Source organism: Colossoma macropomum, unplaced genomic scaffold (genome assembly GCF_904425465.1).
Source record: "Colossoma macropomum unplaced genomic scaffold, Colossoma_macropomum, whole genome shotgun sequence".
NCBI lineage: Eukaryota > Metazoa > Chordata > Actinopteri > Characiformes > Serrasalmidae > Colossoma > Colossoma macropomum.
The window spans coordinates 29,278,436-29,296,510 of NW_023494795.1; the positions used below are offsets into that span (position 1 = coordinate 29,278,436).

General features: G+C 38.5%; 1 protein-coding gene across 2 annotated transcripts in view; it reads left to right on the forward strand.

Moving 5' to 3' along the window:
* pex7 (peroxisomal biogenesis factor 7) overlaps positions 1-18,075 on the forward strand; it is a 61,143-nt gene that overhangs the window by 7,191 nt on the left and 35,877 nt on the right. For both annotated transcript variants that reach the window (XM_036582125.1, XM_036582124.1), the window contains 3 exons: positions 8,638-8,744; positions 10,360-10,473; positions 16,040-16,095. In XM_036582125.1, coding sequence (XP_036438018.1) covers positions 8,638-8,744; positions 10,360-10,473; positions 16,040-16,095 — 277 coding nt within the window. The remainder of the gene's footprint in view (positions 1-8,637; positions 8,745-10,359; positions 10,474-16,039; positions 16,096-18,075) is intronic.

The following is an 18,075-nucleotide window of genomic DNA, read 5'->3' on the forward strand; positions in this document are numbered from 1 at the left end:
GTTGAGACGTTTTGTGTATTTTTGCTTTAAACATGCAAGATGTACATTTCTATTCAATGGTTTGAACTCCTCAGTGCATTTTTTGTCTGTCTTCTAAATGAAAATAAGTTAGCATATCCTCTACACGGAACACACTTACAAGGTTTTAGTGCATGATCTCTATTCATTTGCTGGGTTTAACATATTGGAGAAAAAAAATAAAACCTGGTTTTGTTTGCTACAGGTTTGATATAACTTTCAAATTCAAGATTCAGTTTGATTTGTTTATGTTGATTCTACAGAGCATTACACTTTTAGTATGTTTTCACTGTCGGAACAAAATCTCACATCTCTGAAAGGTAACTTTACCAGAGAAGAAAAAAACATTCATGACTTTTAATGGAAGTTAATTGAGAAATTATTCATTCATTATTGAAATATTCATCCAGGCAGTTTTGAGACATTTCATTTGGTATTTTCATCACGAAATTTTGACACAACGTAAAGGTTGCGGTCGATTTCAAGCTACTTCAAAAAAAAACATAAAACGTTTCGTTCTGACAGCGACAATATGCTACGTATATGTCCATAGAGTATGAATTGGGCTTGTCACTATCATGATCAAGTTACTTACCAATTATTTGGATGATTACTTGAGTCATTAATCAGTCTTTTAAAATGCAAAACAAAAAAAAATGTGTGTTAACTGAACCTTTCAGAGATTTCAAAATACTTTATTGGAAAAAGACTAGGAAGCCTTTTAATCCCTTTTCCTAGTGGTCATAAAATGCAGTTTCTGCCTGTTTTGACGCTCAGTTGAATAATGTTTTTATTGTTGTTATTTCATTGTTGAAATATATTTCCGTGGAAATGAGGCGGTTGTACACGATTTTTCTAAAGAAAACCACAGCTGTGCTGTTTTATTACAGCTCCGTGTTCTCACACCTTCCTTTTCGCTAGCAGTTCTTGTTGCTTATATTAATTAAAAATATCCATTCTTGTGGAAGGGGCTTCTAGAGAGCCTGCGTAAAGAGGTTAGAGTTTATTAAAAATGTATACAAACACTTCATGGCAAAAATGCATATATATATGACCGTACAAATCATTCTTTCTTTCATACCGTAAAGAGAATTTAAAATAGTAGGAGAACTTAAAATATGCATGATCATCATGGAAAATCATGCTCAGTTCATTGAGAAAATAAATTGTAATTTATTAATCGTGACAGCCCTAGGATGGTTCTGTAGATAGTGTTTTGGTCCCCTGCGTGCAGCCTTGATAACATGCCGAGAATGTGACGAGTATTTATGCAATTATTGGTTGCCTTGTGTTTCTGAAACACTGAAAGTGCACAGTCAGAGCCTCGGGGGTTTGTCCTGTGACGTTAATAGTAATGACACAAATGCACGTACACACACTCCCTCTGAATCAGCCTGGCCATCTTGAGGCAGATTAGCCAGAATAACACGCTGGCGTGTTGATGGAGAGCCCCTTTTTTGCTATTAAGTAGTGACACTAAAGGCGTAAGCATGTGTGTAATGAGAAGTGTCTGGAAATCGATACAGCAGCCCTGATGCTGAAGCAACGCTGAACTTGATCATGGGGAAAAATAATTTGTGAATTGCAGCCTCAGCAGAGGCACAGAGGTCACGAATACGCTGTGTAGCCCCTCACAGAAACACTCTATAAGCAAAGAGGAGTGGAGCAGTACATCATAGCGTGCTCTGTCTTTCTGATCAATATTAATTTGCGGAGTGTAATTGTAGTTTGGGTATTTGCTAAGCAAAGTGATGGCTTACCATGTGAAGAAATTAGATGTATTTCATATGATTTTATTGTGGAAAAGCAGGTTCTGCTTATTCTGAAAGACATTATTGGCTAGTAATATTGATCCATACATCCTATTGAAGAGAAACGTGCATAATTTCTTTCATGGGTTACTAAATCACTTATTGCTCGCAAGCAGTTCTTCTACCCCATAATATTTAATCAGGCGTACTGTACTGTGCAGAAGACCACCTTCATTTATTTACTTTCCAGTCAAAATGGCAATTAAATATAAGTTAGTCATTCAGAGTGTTTTGGTGTGAAATGGTTCATTGTAGAGAAATTTGCACGTTGTAATTTCTTTACAGTGGTGTGGATAGGTACCAGAAATCTTGATATCACAGTACTTACTATCCAAAACTGCCCATAAAACTGCTTGTCTCTACTGTGTTGATGAAGGTAAATTATTGGTATGTCTGAAATAATAAAAAAAAAATCTTCTGAAACATACCACCAGTGTCTTGCTGGTCATGAAGATGGACTGAAGATGGACAGCACACAGTGTTCTCAATGCATTTACACATGCAGTCAAACTGGGATGCATTTGTTCCAACATTGTAAGGCTAATGTTCTGTAAGATTCAATGCAATTAGCATATGGATATGAATTCTTATCCATAGTGTAGAGTTTTATCGTAATCTGCCAGAGCAGTGCAGCTTAATTATGTTCTATTGTGCAGCCCCTTCTGGATAAGTTAATACTTTGAGCCTCACTGCTATATATAGATCATACTGTAGCTGTTTCATTGATTGGAAACGTTTTTTTTTTTCCTGCCTACAAAGTAGAAGGTGGTCAATGTCACTGGAAATTTTGGTTGAATTTTGCAAATTCACAGAAAATAAAAGTAGGTGCCATTACTGGATATTTTATGTGATTTGTGTACCATGAATAGTGAGAGACTTAAGAGATATGGGTGTAATTCATTATTTGGAGTTTGGTCCTGTACCCCATCCTGTAGTGTCACTATGGTAAGAAAAGGGTCTGAACTGTTTTGGGGTTTCACAGTGGGAGACCTTCATAGTTTCAACAGCAGCAGGCTCACTAATGCATTGCAGTCATACACTGCTTGTACTGAGTTCTCAAGTAATTTCAGCTAAACTCCTCCCCCTTTCTTTGGCAGCTGGACGATAATGTATTTTACAGTGTGCCTGTCCTTTGAAGAGATGTGGAGAGAAACAATGGTGATTAATGCTTATCAGGGATTCCACTTTCCCCCCACGCTCTGCAGATACGGGCCGCCTTAGCAAGCCCCAGCCTCTTCTGGCAGCAATGCCGTGAAAGCTTTAAAGGGAAAGGCTTAGTGTGCCAGCAATCTCAGCGAGAGATCCATTTCGCTGTAATTAAACAAGTCAGCAGTGCCTGCAGCGTCACAGTTTTTCTAAACGCCGCGTCGAGGTCATCCTTGCCCACCCATGAAAAACTAATACCACAAATATCTCTCAGAAACTTTGCATTTTTTCCTTTCCCCGTCCACCTCATATGCTCCAGCTCCATTCATAGTGGTGGATGGATTTCTGGATTTTGGGTCACAGCTGTGTTGGTCTGCTTGGAATAATGGCACTGTGTCAGTAGATCAGGGAATGAACACTTTCTGACCGCCAGATCTTTGACAGACTTTTACCATCACTCACTATAGCTCATCTCATGAGTCATTCCTCTGTGTAGTCTCTGTTTGAAGGAACACTCCAGTATTTTCAACCCAATCTGTATCTGTTTCATCTGTATCATTTTCTTGATTATCATGAATAACTTTGATATCTTTCCCTGTACTTGCTTGATCTCCTTGTAAAGAAAGACAGTAAAAACACTAAAATATGTAAATCTAAATAACATGTTGCACGTGACTTTTTGCAGCAAAAAACAAACAAAAAGATATTAATTTAACCACGTAATGAAGTAATTGAACGTGTTTTGTAGAACTTTGTTTTTGATTTCCTTAATGTATGGAATGCACAACTGTTTACATGAATGTTTCACTGTATAAAGCTGGCTTTAGGTTTTCTGGTCTCCATGCACGATCAGCTGGTGCCTATGAAAACAGATTTACAGCTAAATTTACAAATTTCTTTGACTGAAGACTTCGTAAAAGTTCTACAAAAATATGAATAAACATTTATGGACTGAAAACATTCACTGATGGAATTAGATGCTTGTTGGCGTCTATGATACGTGAGGTTGAAGACAAAACAGTTTCTGTTCTTTTCGGAGTACAAGTAAATGTGCTGATGTTCTTGAAGAGTTTTTCCTGACCCCAGCAATGCTCATTAAGGGGCTGCACCTGCATTCCTGGAAAACTGCTTTGGGACTATGTCTGTTTTACAAATAAATTAAATTGAGCCACAAAATGAGAATCCCTTAAATGCTTTTGGCCACTGTAATGTCCTGCGGTTGGCACTAGTTTTTATGCAAGTGTTCTTTTGGCTCGAGCCTCTCTCTCTAGCTCCTTCAGTTCCCCACTGCGGCATGATAGGGGCTTAAAGTGGTCATCTCTGAGAGGTAATTAAGTAAAGTGAGGCAATTTGTCTGAGAGGTGAGCTATTGAATTGTCAATAAGCGAAACATATTTTGATTGGTCTGTACTTAGCTTCGCAAAGCACAGACGTGATTCCTATGCAGAGAGTTTTTATATCAGCATAGATAATATGGGGTGCACAGTTTAGAATTCAGGGAAGTATTTTGGGCATAATACTCACGCATTGACTCATGCTTTTGAAATGCCTTTATGGCTCAGAGTACAGCTTTTACCTACTACATAGCATGTATGCTGTCCATCAAATGTTTAAGGGCACCTAGCTTTTCCAAAGGTTGGTAATATAGATTGGTTGGTTTGCTTAATGTAACATTAATAAGAAAGCTGTTCAGATTTTGCCATTTTTCTTTGTAAAAGCTGCTAAACTAAAGGATAGGCTGACAAAAGGTCTACTTTGGAAATAATGCCAAAGCCCATGCCTTTGTTTCCCTTGTTATGATGTCAGCACTGATGAAGACTTGAACCTTTCAGGTGTTTAAACCACCTTTAGGGCTAAATGAGTTTCAGTATGTGCTTTTAGGTGGTGCAACCATTGAAGTCTTGGGCCTATCATGGAGAGGTTGTGAGTTTGAACCCTGTTGATGCCACAGCCATCCGTGGCTGGGGGTCCAGGGCCCATTCCCCTTTTCACCGTTTGCCCCTACCACTTAGCCCTTACCCCTTCATTTTTGCCTGTTCACGCCAAGGGGTAGGGTGTCTCAATTTTTGTGGTAGGGCAAAGTGTTGGGTATTTTTTCCCTTAAAAAAATTATAACCATTGTATTATTTTAGTTTAATGTCGTTTTAATGTATTATGGTCCTTTTCTTCATTACAAGCACAACAAAATTTTGAGGTTTGTTCCATTTCGTAGGGGGAAGATTCAATCACTACCCCTTGTAACTCCATTCCAAGGGGCAAGGTGACACTCGAAAAACAAGGGGTAGGGGTAAATGGGAATGGGACCAAGAGAGCATAATTGTCCCCCTCTCTCTCTCCCTGAATGAGCAGGATGGTTTTTCCCTCTTCCTCCACACTCAGTGCCCTGCTAGCTAACATGGGTCACTTTTAGCTGATGTAACAGAATGGGCAGTTAGTGTTCTTCTCCGAGCTTGTTGAACTGTACAGTGATGTTGCATTAGCAACAGTTTGAAAAAAGAGGAAGCAACTTCTGAGCTTGGTAGCATCTTGTGCTGGGAAGATCTAACTAGTTGACACAAGAAAATTTGGATTAAAAAAGTGCTTTTAAAAACGGAAAACATAACTACATGATGTAAGATCTTTTTGTTAAAACTGAAAGAAGTAGCATTACTGAGTCAGGAGAATAAGAACAGGCTAAAATATGGTGTCCATGTGCTGGTGTGAGTGACCCTGTAAAGCCTGAAATAACCATTTAACACTCAGAGGCATCAGGTCGGATTTCGCAGGAGTTTTTTGTACCATGTCAGACTTCTTTACGTATTACATCACACGTACAGGCTCAGAAAGAAGGTCCGGCTCAATGTTTAGGTCTCAAATGCAAAATCAACAAGATATGATGACAATAGTAGATAATTCATTCACATCCTCGGTAGACAAGTCCTTCCCTAAGTTTTGACTGAGTTCTCTTTGTATACTCTTTCAACACACTCGTAATCATCAGATTCATCCACTTGGGGAAGGGGTCCGAAGCACAACCTGTGTTATAAATGTTCATCCACATGTTGTGTACAGTTACACATTCCACCAAGAAGGTCTCCAACATCCCAAATTTTACATAGTGTAGCTTTAATGTCATAATGATTGTTTAAACCAAACTTGCTCTTCATACAAGACACTTTGATAAACATCAAGCATGTTGCAAAATATGCCCAAAATATTATAACCTGTTTTATGCTAACCTTTGCAGGTTTGTCGTCTTATTAAATTGAAATGTAACCATGAAAATCAAACAATACGCTGAAGGCAAGCTTTTAGTGGATGGTCTATAAGCAGTAAAGTGATTGATGCTGCTAGTATTTTGTAGTTTTTCTCTGGCCAGACTCTTTTGCAGTGGTTTCTGAATGGTGCTGATGGTGCAGATCCATGGACGAGTGAGCCAGACGATGAATGGCCGGACCTAGTCACTTACTGCTGACCGCAAGAGGTTAAATGCTGCATTGAATTACAGAGCCTCAGGAGGAAACCTCTTCCTTTTAGGTTTTTCTATTAGTGAAAGAAGCAGACAGCGAGAAGGTCGCTGTGTGTTCTACAGAGGGAGTGGGGGGGCGGTGACAAACAGAGCTCCTTGTTGAAATTCTGCGTGGATGTGTCTGACTGGCACAGTGACAGTGGTCACTGACGCATTGTCATAGCACTACTCAGTCCCCCTGCTCCAGGTCCATTCATAGGCAAGTGGCCCTTGAAATGAACGTCATGGTTCACAAGATTCTGCAGATTGAGCAGAATGTGAATATTCTGAAAAACGTTCTGTGCCTTTGTGAGCTTTGGTGATGGTTTACATTTGAAGTAAAAACTGAAATGCACACCTGAAATGCCCTTCCTAATGTGTAGTCGATCAGCCACGTGTGTTTGATGTCTGAATTTTGCCTCTTTGGTTTTGCACTGGAGCTACAAGGCTAATTTAGCTAGCAAATAATGGAAGCTTATAGCCTACTAATCAGTACATGCAAACTGCATCCCTAAATCATTGCAGCAGTGCCTTTCGCTATGATAAGTTGTGGTTTCTGACGCTGATAAGACATATTGACATCTATAAAAATAGAGAAATATGGCAAAAATAGGAAATAAGAACTAAAACGGTAATTAGAATAATTTCAGAATGTCAATTAAATTTTTTAATTTTGTGGAAAAAATGTATGTTTTTAACTTTAATTCATGTCAGTAAGAACATTGTAACTGCAGTTACAATGAATTGGAAAAGGGCTTGATTTCTCCCAGTGAGAAGTGAAATCCTACATGCTGAAATATAATTCCTACAATTAAAAGTTGTGTTTTAACTTATAATTTTATTTTTATATACATGTTATTTTTCTAGTATCAAGAACATTTTGTGATACTATTATTTGCAGCACTTCTTCCCTTTTTTGTTGTTTTTGTGTGTGTGTGTGTGTGTGTGTGTGTGTGTGTGTGTGTGTGTGTGTGTCTTTGTCGTTACTGTAATTATGACCATTTTGTCCGCCAATTAGAGCTTGGCGTGGGTCTTTAATGTGTATGATCTCATTTATATGCCTACTCTTATTAGCTCTTGCCTAGAGCACAAGTAAAAAAAATACCACACCAATAGAAATTAGGTGCACTAAATTTATAAATTTGGTCCTCATACATATCAGAAACCATTTAGAATGTGTGATTACTCAACACAGTTTAAGGCAAGTTTGTGATGACGTTCCAAGATACTGTATATCAGGGCTGGAGTGGGACTAGTTTTCAGACCAGGAGTTGCATGATTCAGACCAGCCCGCCCCAAACTCTAGCTGTATTTCTCCTGCTGCACAAACACACACAGGCAGTGTATGTTATTCTAAATTCGCACCGTCACGCTGAATTTGATACACTCATTTCTCTTCTTATTTGAATTCCCGTTCCACCTTAAATAGTGCAGCAGTTATATGCTAGCACCTGTACAGGCATCTGAATGTAAATGCTACATCCTTTAGGGTGAACTGGGAAATGAGAATAAGAAGCTGACTTCAGCTTCATCTAATCTCTAGCCACTGTGTAAGACTCAGTTACAGTCAGCAAACCTGGGCTGATTTACCTCCTAAATTACTACAGATATGCACCTGGATGCAACATATATAGTTTGTCTAAGCGCTCTTGTGTTTGTATGCATGAGTTTATACATTAGCTCACAGAAACGCTGCTGGGTCACCAGGAACTTTGCTGTCTCTCCTGATCACTCGCTCTGGTATAGGTGTATATCTGTTTGTAACAATTTTGGATATAACAAGTTTTTAAAAGAATAACAGCTGATGCATAATGGACATTTTTTATTTCTCTATTAAAAGTGGTATTAACCATAATATAGCACTGATGTTTCTTGTGTGTGTAAAGCGCACTCCCACATAATAACATGAGAACAAAAACTTCAAAATGGTCTATGATGCGTTTTTAAAAAGGGACCCTTCATGTGCAGTTCTAATACTACTAGTACTAATTAGAGCTTATATGCGTACATTACTTGTTAGCCACATTAGCCTTGTAGTTCCTGTGCAGAAGAAAAGAAGCAAAGACATAAAGCATGTTTTGGCTGATCAACTGTATTTTGGCTTAAGGAGAAAACGGTGTATTAGATTTTTGGCCGAAGTGTTGATTTAAAGTTTGAATCTTTGTGTGTTGCTAGGAGACGGGACGCTTCGCGTTTGGGATGTGAAAACAGGGTCATGTCGATTGGCCATCCCTGCACACAAGGCCGAGATCCTCAGCTGTGACTGGTGTAAATATGACCAGGTACTCCATTTATGCCCATTTCCATTTAATAATAATGATAATAATAAACTTTATAGAGGACTTTCCATGTAGGTAGCTGCTCAGAGTGCTGTACAGACAGGTGATTGTCATAACAGTAATAGTTTAGAAGCATAATAGAGCAGAAAGAGTCATTTAGAGCTTTTAAAACAACTACATTTAAAGCTGTTCTAAAAGATACAGGTAACCAGTGCAGTTTGTTTAAAATATGGGTGATGTGAGCTCTCTTTCGTGCTTTCATTAGGATCTGTTTGAGGCTTAGAACCAACTTTAGACTCTTTAGAAAATGAATTAAAATATATTTTTAACTGGATGTTAATGGAAAAGACATCTAATTGCAGTTCATTTGTGTCATTTTACACATGAGAATCATAACCTACTGATTCTCCACCCTGGCAATCAGGTGTGATTATGTAAAGGGGCTGGATTGTGAATCAGTGATTTATAAAATTAAACAAGTTACATCGCTGATCTTAGCTTATTCTTTTTTTTGTTCTGTAATATTTAGTGCACTCAGCATATGAGCATGATTCCATATTTTAAAGTTTCGTCAGAATCTACCAGTGTAGTGCAGCGTAACTGTGTTTTGTTGTAAGTCTATTTTAAAAATGGCGCAACCGTCTCAGTGTTGGCCCTGACATTTGGAGATCATGAGTTCAGTCCCTGATGACGCCACAGCCATCCGTATCTGGGAGTCTCAAAGAGTGTCTCATGACTGTTCTCTGTCTGTCTGGGTGGTCTTTCTTCTCCCCATCACTCAGCACGATGCTAGCTAACATGGGTGTCTGTTGGCTGATGTTATAGAATTGGCAGTTAGTGCTCTCCACCAAGCACGTTGAGCTGTCCAGCTTGAAGCAGCTTGGTGCTGCTCCACTTGTCATAGAGGTAGCACATGCTAGCTTTCACCCTCCCAGCTTGATAGCATTGTGTGATTGAGGGAGATAGAAAAATAATTGGGTAATAATTACCCTCATAAAAAAGAAAAAATTATATATTTTTTAAATACATGAGTAAATTTTTTCCAGACATAAAAGAGTAAGACGTAACATTGGATGACTAGGTGCTGCTGTACTTTCATTGCTGTGTAAGAGTTATTCAGTTCTGCACCTCAAACCCAAATCCAATTTTGGATTTTGTGTTCACTTTGACGAAATGAAATATAATTTACAGAAAATGATATATAAAAGCTATGTATCTGAGCAGTAAGCATTTATTTGCTGAGGGAGAAACACAACTATTAGAATAAGTACAAATAATAATAATAATGCCTTTTTTGTGGCAGACTAGTATTTCTTGCAGTTATCATCCAGTACCTGGTTTGGTTAGTCAGTACTTCATCAATTTAAATCACAAATCTATTTGATGTCTGGGAGCATCCAGGAGAAATCTGGAACCAATCTAGCTCACAAGATATCAGCTGTTGTTTTAAAATAAGAAATACTTACTTTTTTCTGTATTTACATTTAATTGCATTTATTCTGATGAAATGCTGTTCGTGTGAGTAAACACACAATCACTGCTGAGATAAATGGTTTTAAAGAATGTGTTTGAGTGCCTAAGGCTTTTGCACAGAACTGTACCTACCTTCTTTCCTCAGAATGTTTTGGTGACTGGAGCTGTTGATTGCAGTCTGTGCGTGTGGGACTTGCGGAGTGTGCGCCAGCCTTTGGCTCAAATGTTAAGCCACACTTACGCCATTCGGAGAGTGAAGGTAGGCTCAAACAAGGCGCTTTTCATTCCGTTTCTATAATTTATACAAAGTTTCCATTACTTGTTAGATACTTTAATCTCAGCTCTAAAACTAAAGAAGCAAACTTCAGATACAAAACATGCCTTGGATGATCGACTATATTTAAGAAATGTCAAAAAAATTGCTGATCACCTTTGCTGTTGTCCTTTGGGTTTTACAAACTCCTGAAATAGTAATACAGTTCAGGCAAAACATTGTAAAAATTGTACAACCTAGCCAAAAAAGTCTACATAGCAATCCATCAAAAATTACTAGTTATATCACTCATTGGATTAATTTATTCATTACTTCTGGGAACAGTAATCTCATTAGTCATCACTTTACTTCTGCATTACTCTCTGAAACCCAAACACATCTGTACCAACAGTAGAGTACAACAGACAACCCAGTACAGTATTTAGACAGAAACAGCCACTCGCAGTAAACATCATCAGTGTCCCTGTCTGTCAACAAGACAGCCAGTTATGCTTTATATGAACCACAGATGTTGCTTGAAAAGTGAGAAGATAGCCAGTTGAAACATTTAAAAAAACAGCTGCGGGGCTCCCAACTGGCGCAACCGTCTAAGCGTTGGCCCTGTCATCAGGAGATCGCGAGTTCGATCCCTGGTGATGCTACAGCCATCCGTAGCTGGGAGTCCAAGAGAGCACAATGGGCCTCGCTCTCTCTGGGTGGGTAGGATGGCCCCTCCTTCTCCCCCCATCACTCCACGCGATGCTAGTCAGCGCAGGCGTCTGTTAGCTGATGTAACAGATCTGGCGGTTGGCGCTTTCCTCCGAGCGCGTTCGGCTGTCCAGTGACGTTGTGTGAGCGGCAGTTCAAAAAGATGCGGTGGGTGGTTTCACAGGTCTCAGAGGAAGCCTGTGTTAGCCTTCACCCTCCTAGCGTTGGTAGTATCCTGCGACTGGGGGAGTCCTAACTAGCGGGTGGAATTGGAAACGACTAAATTGGGGAGAAAATTGGGTTAGTCAAAAATAATAAAAAAAATAATAAAACAGCTGCTTCATAATTTAATCTTATGAATAAGAAGACTTTGGGGATTTAACACTGTTTATCATACTGTTATATAGATAGGTATAGATCCCCAGATTTTGCTGTGTTTTTTTCGCATGTTCTACAGGTGCAGACTTGCCAGGTCCAGAAAACTTTTTTAATCCGAGGGTTTACTTAAAAGCCATCCGGCAGAGGCTGAAACTATATAATTTTCTCTTCTGACTGCTTTTTCAAATTATCCCACATTGGCAGGAGAACCACAGACCTGGCAACCCTGACAACAGGTGTGTGAGCTGTACCAAACACTGCACAGCGTAACCAATTAAAAGCACATGATTTACATTTCCACATTCCATTTTACAAGAGAGATTGTATTTGTACATTTTTTAAATGAGGGGATAGCATTTCCTTGCACCCCCACCCAACACTGTTCAGTCTTAAGATGCAGCTTCAACAAGTGATTAGAATGATGTACATTTTGTTATTGTAGTGCAGTGTGTCACCTGTTTCAGGCACAAAGCAGCACAGCCCACACACACAGCAACACCCAGCCATTACAGTGTCAATTCTTCTTCAAGAAGTAGTGTTGATCAAAGCCTCGGGTTGAGTGAAGTTGGCAAGAACAGTTTAGACTCGTGATATAAGCTGGGGTCTGTGTGGAGTTGTGAGCGTGTGTTTTTTCTTTGTGTGGTGACAGCTATGGATTTCCTTTAGAAATCCGCTTAATTGAGTCCTTGAGCTGGTGAGTCCACATGGCCAACAATTAGCCAGATTATACGAAGCTCAGTCCGCTCTGTATCTGAGCGGACAGTAACTCAGCAGGAGGCTGACTGCCAGTCACATGTTATACATGACTTATGGCACAGGCCCAAGGCACTTATGAAATTCATATACATTTGTGAGTAAAAAGTTTGTGTGCCCTGCATTAATGGCTCCTCACATGTGATCTGAGAGCCTTAAATGTGTCAGAATATATTAATTCAAAGTTCATCATAACATAATGCACAACATATGGATTTTTTTATATATAATTCTAAAAATGCAGGCATCGTTGACAATCTCAAATAGTAGTTGCATTAACATCATCCTTTGCCATGCTCAAATATATATACATATATATATACTTATTAAAAGTACATACAGTTGGGTGCAAAAGTTGGGGCACCCCTGGTTAAATTACATTTTGATTTTCTAAGTGAAAATAAGTAACACATTCTGTACAGTGAACACACTTAAATAAGGCATGCTTCTGCAATTTTTATGCAGAATTTTTTTCTGAAACAATTTTTTTATAAATATATACATACGTATTAATATATAATAATTGGGAGTTTGTCCCCCTTTGCTTCAGTAACAAAGCACTTTACTCTTCTGGGAAGCCTTTACACTATAAGTTGGAACATTGCTGTGAGGATATGATTGCATTCAGCCACAAGAGCATTAGTGAGGTCAGGTACTGATGTTGGATGATTAGTTCTGGATCCCCCCCAGCTCATCCTATAGATATTAGATGGAGCTCTCCAGAGAACACAGTTCCACTGCTCCACAACCCAATGCTGAGGGACTTTATACCTCTCTAGCTGACACTTGCCACTGGGCATTGTGAACTTAGGCTAATGTATGGCTGCTGCAGAATGTCCCATTCTATTGGTTATTGCTTTTCTGTGGAGATTATACAAGCACAGTTGTGCCCATTTGATTCAGCAGTGGATGCACCTCAAAGCTGCACTGTGTAAGATTTTTTTGGTAAAATCGAAAGAAGTAGCATTGCTAAGTCAGGAGGAAAAAAATGCTAAAATATGACGTGCATGTCCTGCTGCACGCTGCTCTGTAAAGCCTGAAATCATCATTTTAAAAGCTGTCAGGTTGGAGTTTTTCAGACCATGTCCTATGTCTTTACATATTAACGTCACATGCACAGGCTCAAAATGAATGTCTGGCATGACGTTTAAGTCTCAAATGCACAATCGACATGAAGATAGGATGACAATAGTAGATAATTCACTTAATCAGGAGACACATCCTTTACCAAGTTTTGAACGAGTTGTTTCCAAACATCAAATTCATCCGCTCATGGAAGGGGTCCAAAAGCAATAACCAGCGTGGCAAAATGTTCATCTGCAAATACACATTTCCACCAGAGAGGTCTCCAAATCCCCAAAACAGAGTGCAACTTACACAGTGAAGCTTAAAATAAAAAGCTAAATTCACTAATAACAAGGGTTCCCATGATACTTTTGGGCATACAGGGTACATATAAACTGAAGTCGTTATTATACAGGGACTTCAATGCAAACTGGCTGAGCTATTCTTAGGTTATAGAAGTGTGTAATAAAACTTTGGGCCCGCTAGTGGACCCTGGCCATTTTAGGGCATAATATAGAAGAGTAGGCCATGTCCTGAACAAGTTTCTGTTAGTTAGTAATAAAAGTGCTTAATCATGTAAACCCTGGGTTCAATAAAGATATGCTGCTGTTTGTTACATAGGACTGTCTTTATTTTTATACCTTTGATAAAGATGTAGTCACATATGTAGTCACATTTTAGTAGCCGTACATGCAGACATCTAAAAAAATATCAAAAAGTTAAAGAAACATTTCTGATAACTGTGTATCCCTCAGGACATGGTCCATTTCCAACACAGGAGTACAAGCAACATCTTTTCATAACACTCATAAATATTGCATGGGTCAGTTGCATACGTCAGTTCTTCGCTCAGGTATTTAATAAATGAGCTTATCCCAGAGTATTCTTTTATAAACAAAAACCTGCCACTTTGCCTGAGTGTGATGTAACGTAACGTGTTTTTCTTTCCATGACCATCCAGAAAATGAACTTTGGACTTTCGTAATGCTAACTGAAGCCTCCAATCAGATGAAACCTAATTATAAAATTGTGCCAACCATAGCCACCTCAAACCTGTACTATTATACTGCACACATTTCTGTGAGAGGCAGCAGTCTAAAGAGGAATCCCTGTTCTTGAAAGGTGTTAAAAATATTACTAAATTGATTGCCAAACTGACCTCAGTACCTATGAATTGAAGAAGGCTTTTAGTGAGAGACTCGTAATCAATAGATTCCTGATGTTCTCAGGGGGTTTCAGTTTGAAGTTATCAGCGTGTTATTTCAGCCTGCTAACAGGTATAGATTTCTGCAGTGCTTTTCAACATGTGCCTGGAGAAGCCCCTCATCAGCGCTTCTAGAAGAGCTTGGGTTAAAGGAGTAGTTCAGTCAAATATCAAATTTAAATAGATTTCCCTTTAACTCTATGTGTAGCCCAAGACATGTTTTGTGTCTGAAGTTTGCTTCTGTAGTTTTGCACTGGAGCTACAAAGCTAATGTAGCTAACAAGTAATGGAAACATATAGCTCCCGATTAGCATCATGTAGACTGCTTTCCTAACCCAACACATACTTGCCTCAAACCAACTGAATTGTCAAATGTTTCTTAAATAGACTTGCTTATGTCATTTCTGACATTGCATGACACACTATTACAGTAATTGGGCATTTGTTCCATACCTAAAGATGTACAACATTAAAGTCAGAGACCATCCATTTAATTTCCAGTAATTATACAAGCTATTCATTTTTCAGATTTAGGGGAAAAAAGAAAACATACATTTAACATAAATTACAAAGTCTCAACACATAAATATAATTTATTTTTTCAGTATTTAGCATGTCCATTCTTTGCCTTCATTTCAGCTTCTATTCTTTTCAGGAGACCTTTCAGAAATCTGCAGGGGTGTTTTCCACACCTCCAAAATTCAGTCTTAGAATTTGGTTTTATTTTCTACCAGGTTTTGTACTCAATGACTGGCAAATGACTGGAAATGAAAAAAAGAAGGGAGGTCTCTGCCTTTTCCAAAGCACTGTATTAAGTTCATTGTGTTAGGAAATAAAAAGTTAGATCAAGTGGCTTGAAGTAGATAATTCCAAGACCATTACCTTTTTGATAAAATATTCTTTCAAAATGGCAGCTGGTTTGTTTCAGATTGTTATTTCTTTACAGACTTCTGCAGGTTGGCATCCAGAATGTCTGTGTGCAGCCCAAAAGCTTACACCTCTGTGCTCTACAGTAGCCCTAGTGCACTGATTGGAATTCATCTCCAGACTTTCTCCACACAAAGAGTTTACCACCAGTCTGATGTTGTACTGAAAGTGTTTCTCTCTGAAATACGTATTATATTGTTAAACGTTTTATGAAGTAACCTAAAAAACTTCACTTAGCTTCACCAATGGTTAAATGGTTAACCATGTCAACTGTAACTGGACACTTTAACTACTGGAATCACTGTATATATGTAAGTGGAATATGAAAAAGCTTATGTTTTAAAACTAGAGGTTTTAATCATTACATCTTTACATGCAATTGCTTTCTCATACCAAAATGTATGCCTAGGGTGTGCAAGGACATTCAATGTCCATGTTCATTTATATTATGCAGGATAAAAACAGCAGGACTGCAGTGTATACGCTGCAATTCTTCCTGCCAGCTGTACTGTTAATTTTCTCCTCTGCTTTTTATAGTTCTCCCCATTTTACAAGACAGTGCTGGCATCCTGCTCATACGACTTCACAGTCAGGTAAGAGAAATAACATGGAGCAAAACCAATTTCCAGTTTTTTAACTTTTTTAAGCTGTTTTTGTGCTGTAGTTCTAGCATCATATTTATTTTTCCGGTTTCTTGAATGTTTCTCTTTTTTTTGTGGATGTTCTTTCTGTTCGCTAAGGCGATTACAAAAAAAAAAAATAATAATATATATATCAAATCTCTTCACCACCCACGCTGATCTTCAGAAGAAATGGAACAAGACACAGAAATGCAAATGGAATTTTCATTTCAGAATGAGATACCATGCATCATGCATGCATACACTGTGAACTCCATCTTCTTAGACCTCCTCACGTTTGTTCATAATATCCAAAGGTACTGAACCATGATCTCTGTAGAAGATGAAGATGGCTTCCCTGACATTTTCCTGGTCGGGCAATGTATAGGCATGTATGTGCTCACAACAGAGTGTGGGTAAAGCAGGGGGCTAAGCACTGTGAGGAAGGAGGAATTGGTGTTCATCCCTGTCAAATGGGCTGTAAAACACATTGAACTAATTTCAGGGTAGGTGAGTTTATGTACTTATGTTGGAGAGGACCACAGCTGTGTTAAAGGGTCTGGTTGTGTTTTAAAATGCTTAAGTAGCTAATCTTTGCATAGAAAGAACTGAAAAAAGAAACTGCTGACCTTGCAACTTCAAAGCTCTACTGGTCTTCAGTTGTTAGAAAGCTCAGTTTTGTGTTTGACTGAGGGGTGAACTCATTAGTAGGCCTGTCACAATTGTGAAATCTTTACTGACGATTAATCGCCATATAAGTACTTACTGTTAACAATTTCTGATTCATTTTTTGTTCATTGTATGCAACTATTAAAATATAAATTGGCTGATAAGCTATCTCTCTTCCTAGATTTCGATACTTGGTAGTTCCCAACTGACAACAGACACAGCTCGAGCTCAAATAAACAAACGTTACTCAGCGTCACTGTCCAAAGGTGTTATTAACAAACCTCAAATAAACAAACATCATTCACCACCGCCCTCCAAAGGTGTTATTAACAAACCTCAAATAAACAAACATCATTCACCACCGCCCTCCAAAGGTGTTATTAACAAACCTCAAATAAACAAACATCACTCACCACCGCCCTCCAAAGGTGTTATTAACAAACCTCAAATAAACAAACATCACTCACCACCGCCCTCCAAAGGTATTATTAACAAACCTCAAATAAACAAACATCACTCACCACCGCCCTCTAAAGGTGTTATTAACAAACCTCAAATAAACAAACATCACTCACCACCGCCCTCTAAAGGTGTTATTAACAAACCTCAAATAAACAAACATCACTCACCACCGCCCTCTAAAGGTGTTATTAACAAACCTCAAATAAACAAACATCACTCACCACCGCCCTCTAAAGGTGTTATTAACAAACCTCAAATAAACAAACATCACTCACCACCGCCCTCTAAAGGTGTTATTAACAAACCTCAAATAAACAAACATCATTCACCACCGCCCTCCAAAGGTGTTATTAACAAACATCAAATAACAAACGTCACTCACTGCCGCCCTCTACAGGTGTAATTAACACTAAATATCCAATCATTACTCACCGCCACCTTCTAAAGGTGATATTAACAAACATCGAATAAACAAACATTACTCACCCCGTCCTTTAAAGGTGCTATTGACAAACACCACATAAACAAACATTACTCGCTACCACCCTTTAAAGGTGTTATTAACACGCATTAAACAAACATTACTCATGGTCGCCCTCTAAAAATGTTATTGAGAAACAGCATACAAACATTACTCATTGCTGCCCTCTAAAGGCGTTATTAATAAACTTCAAATAAAAAAACATTTCTCAACCTGTCCCTTAAAGATGTTATTGACAAACACCAAATAAACAAACATTGCTCACCGTGTCCTTTAAAGGTGTAATTAACAAACAAATAAACAAATGCTACTCACCGCCACCCTCTAAAGGTGTTATTAAC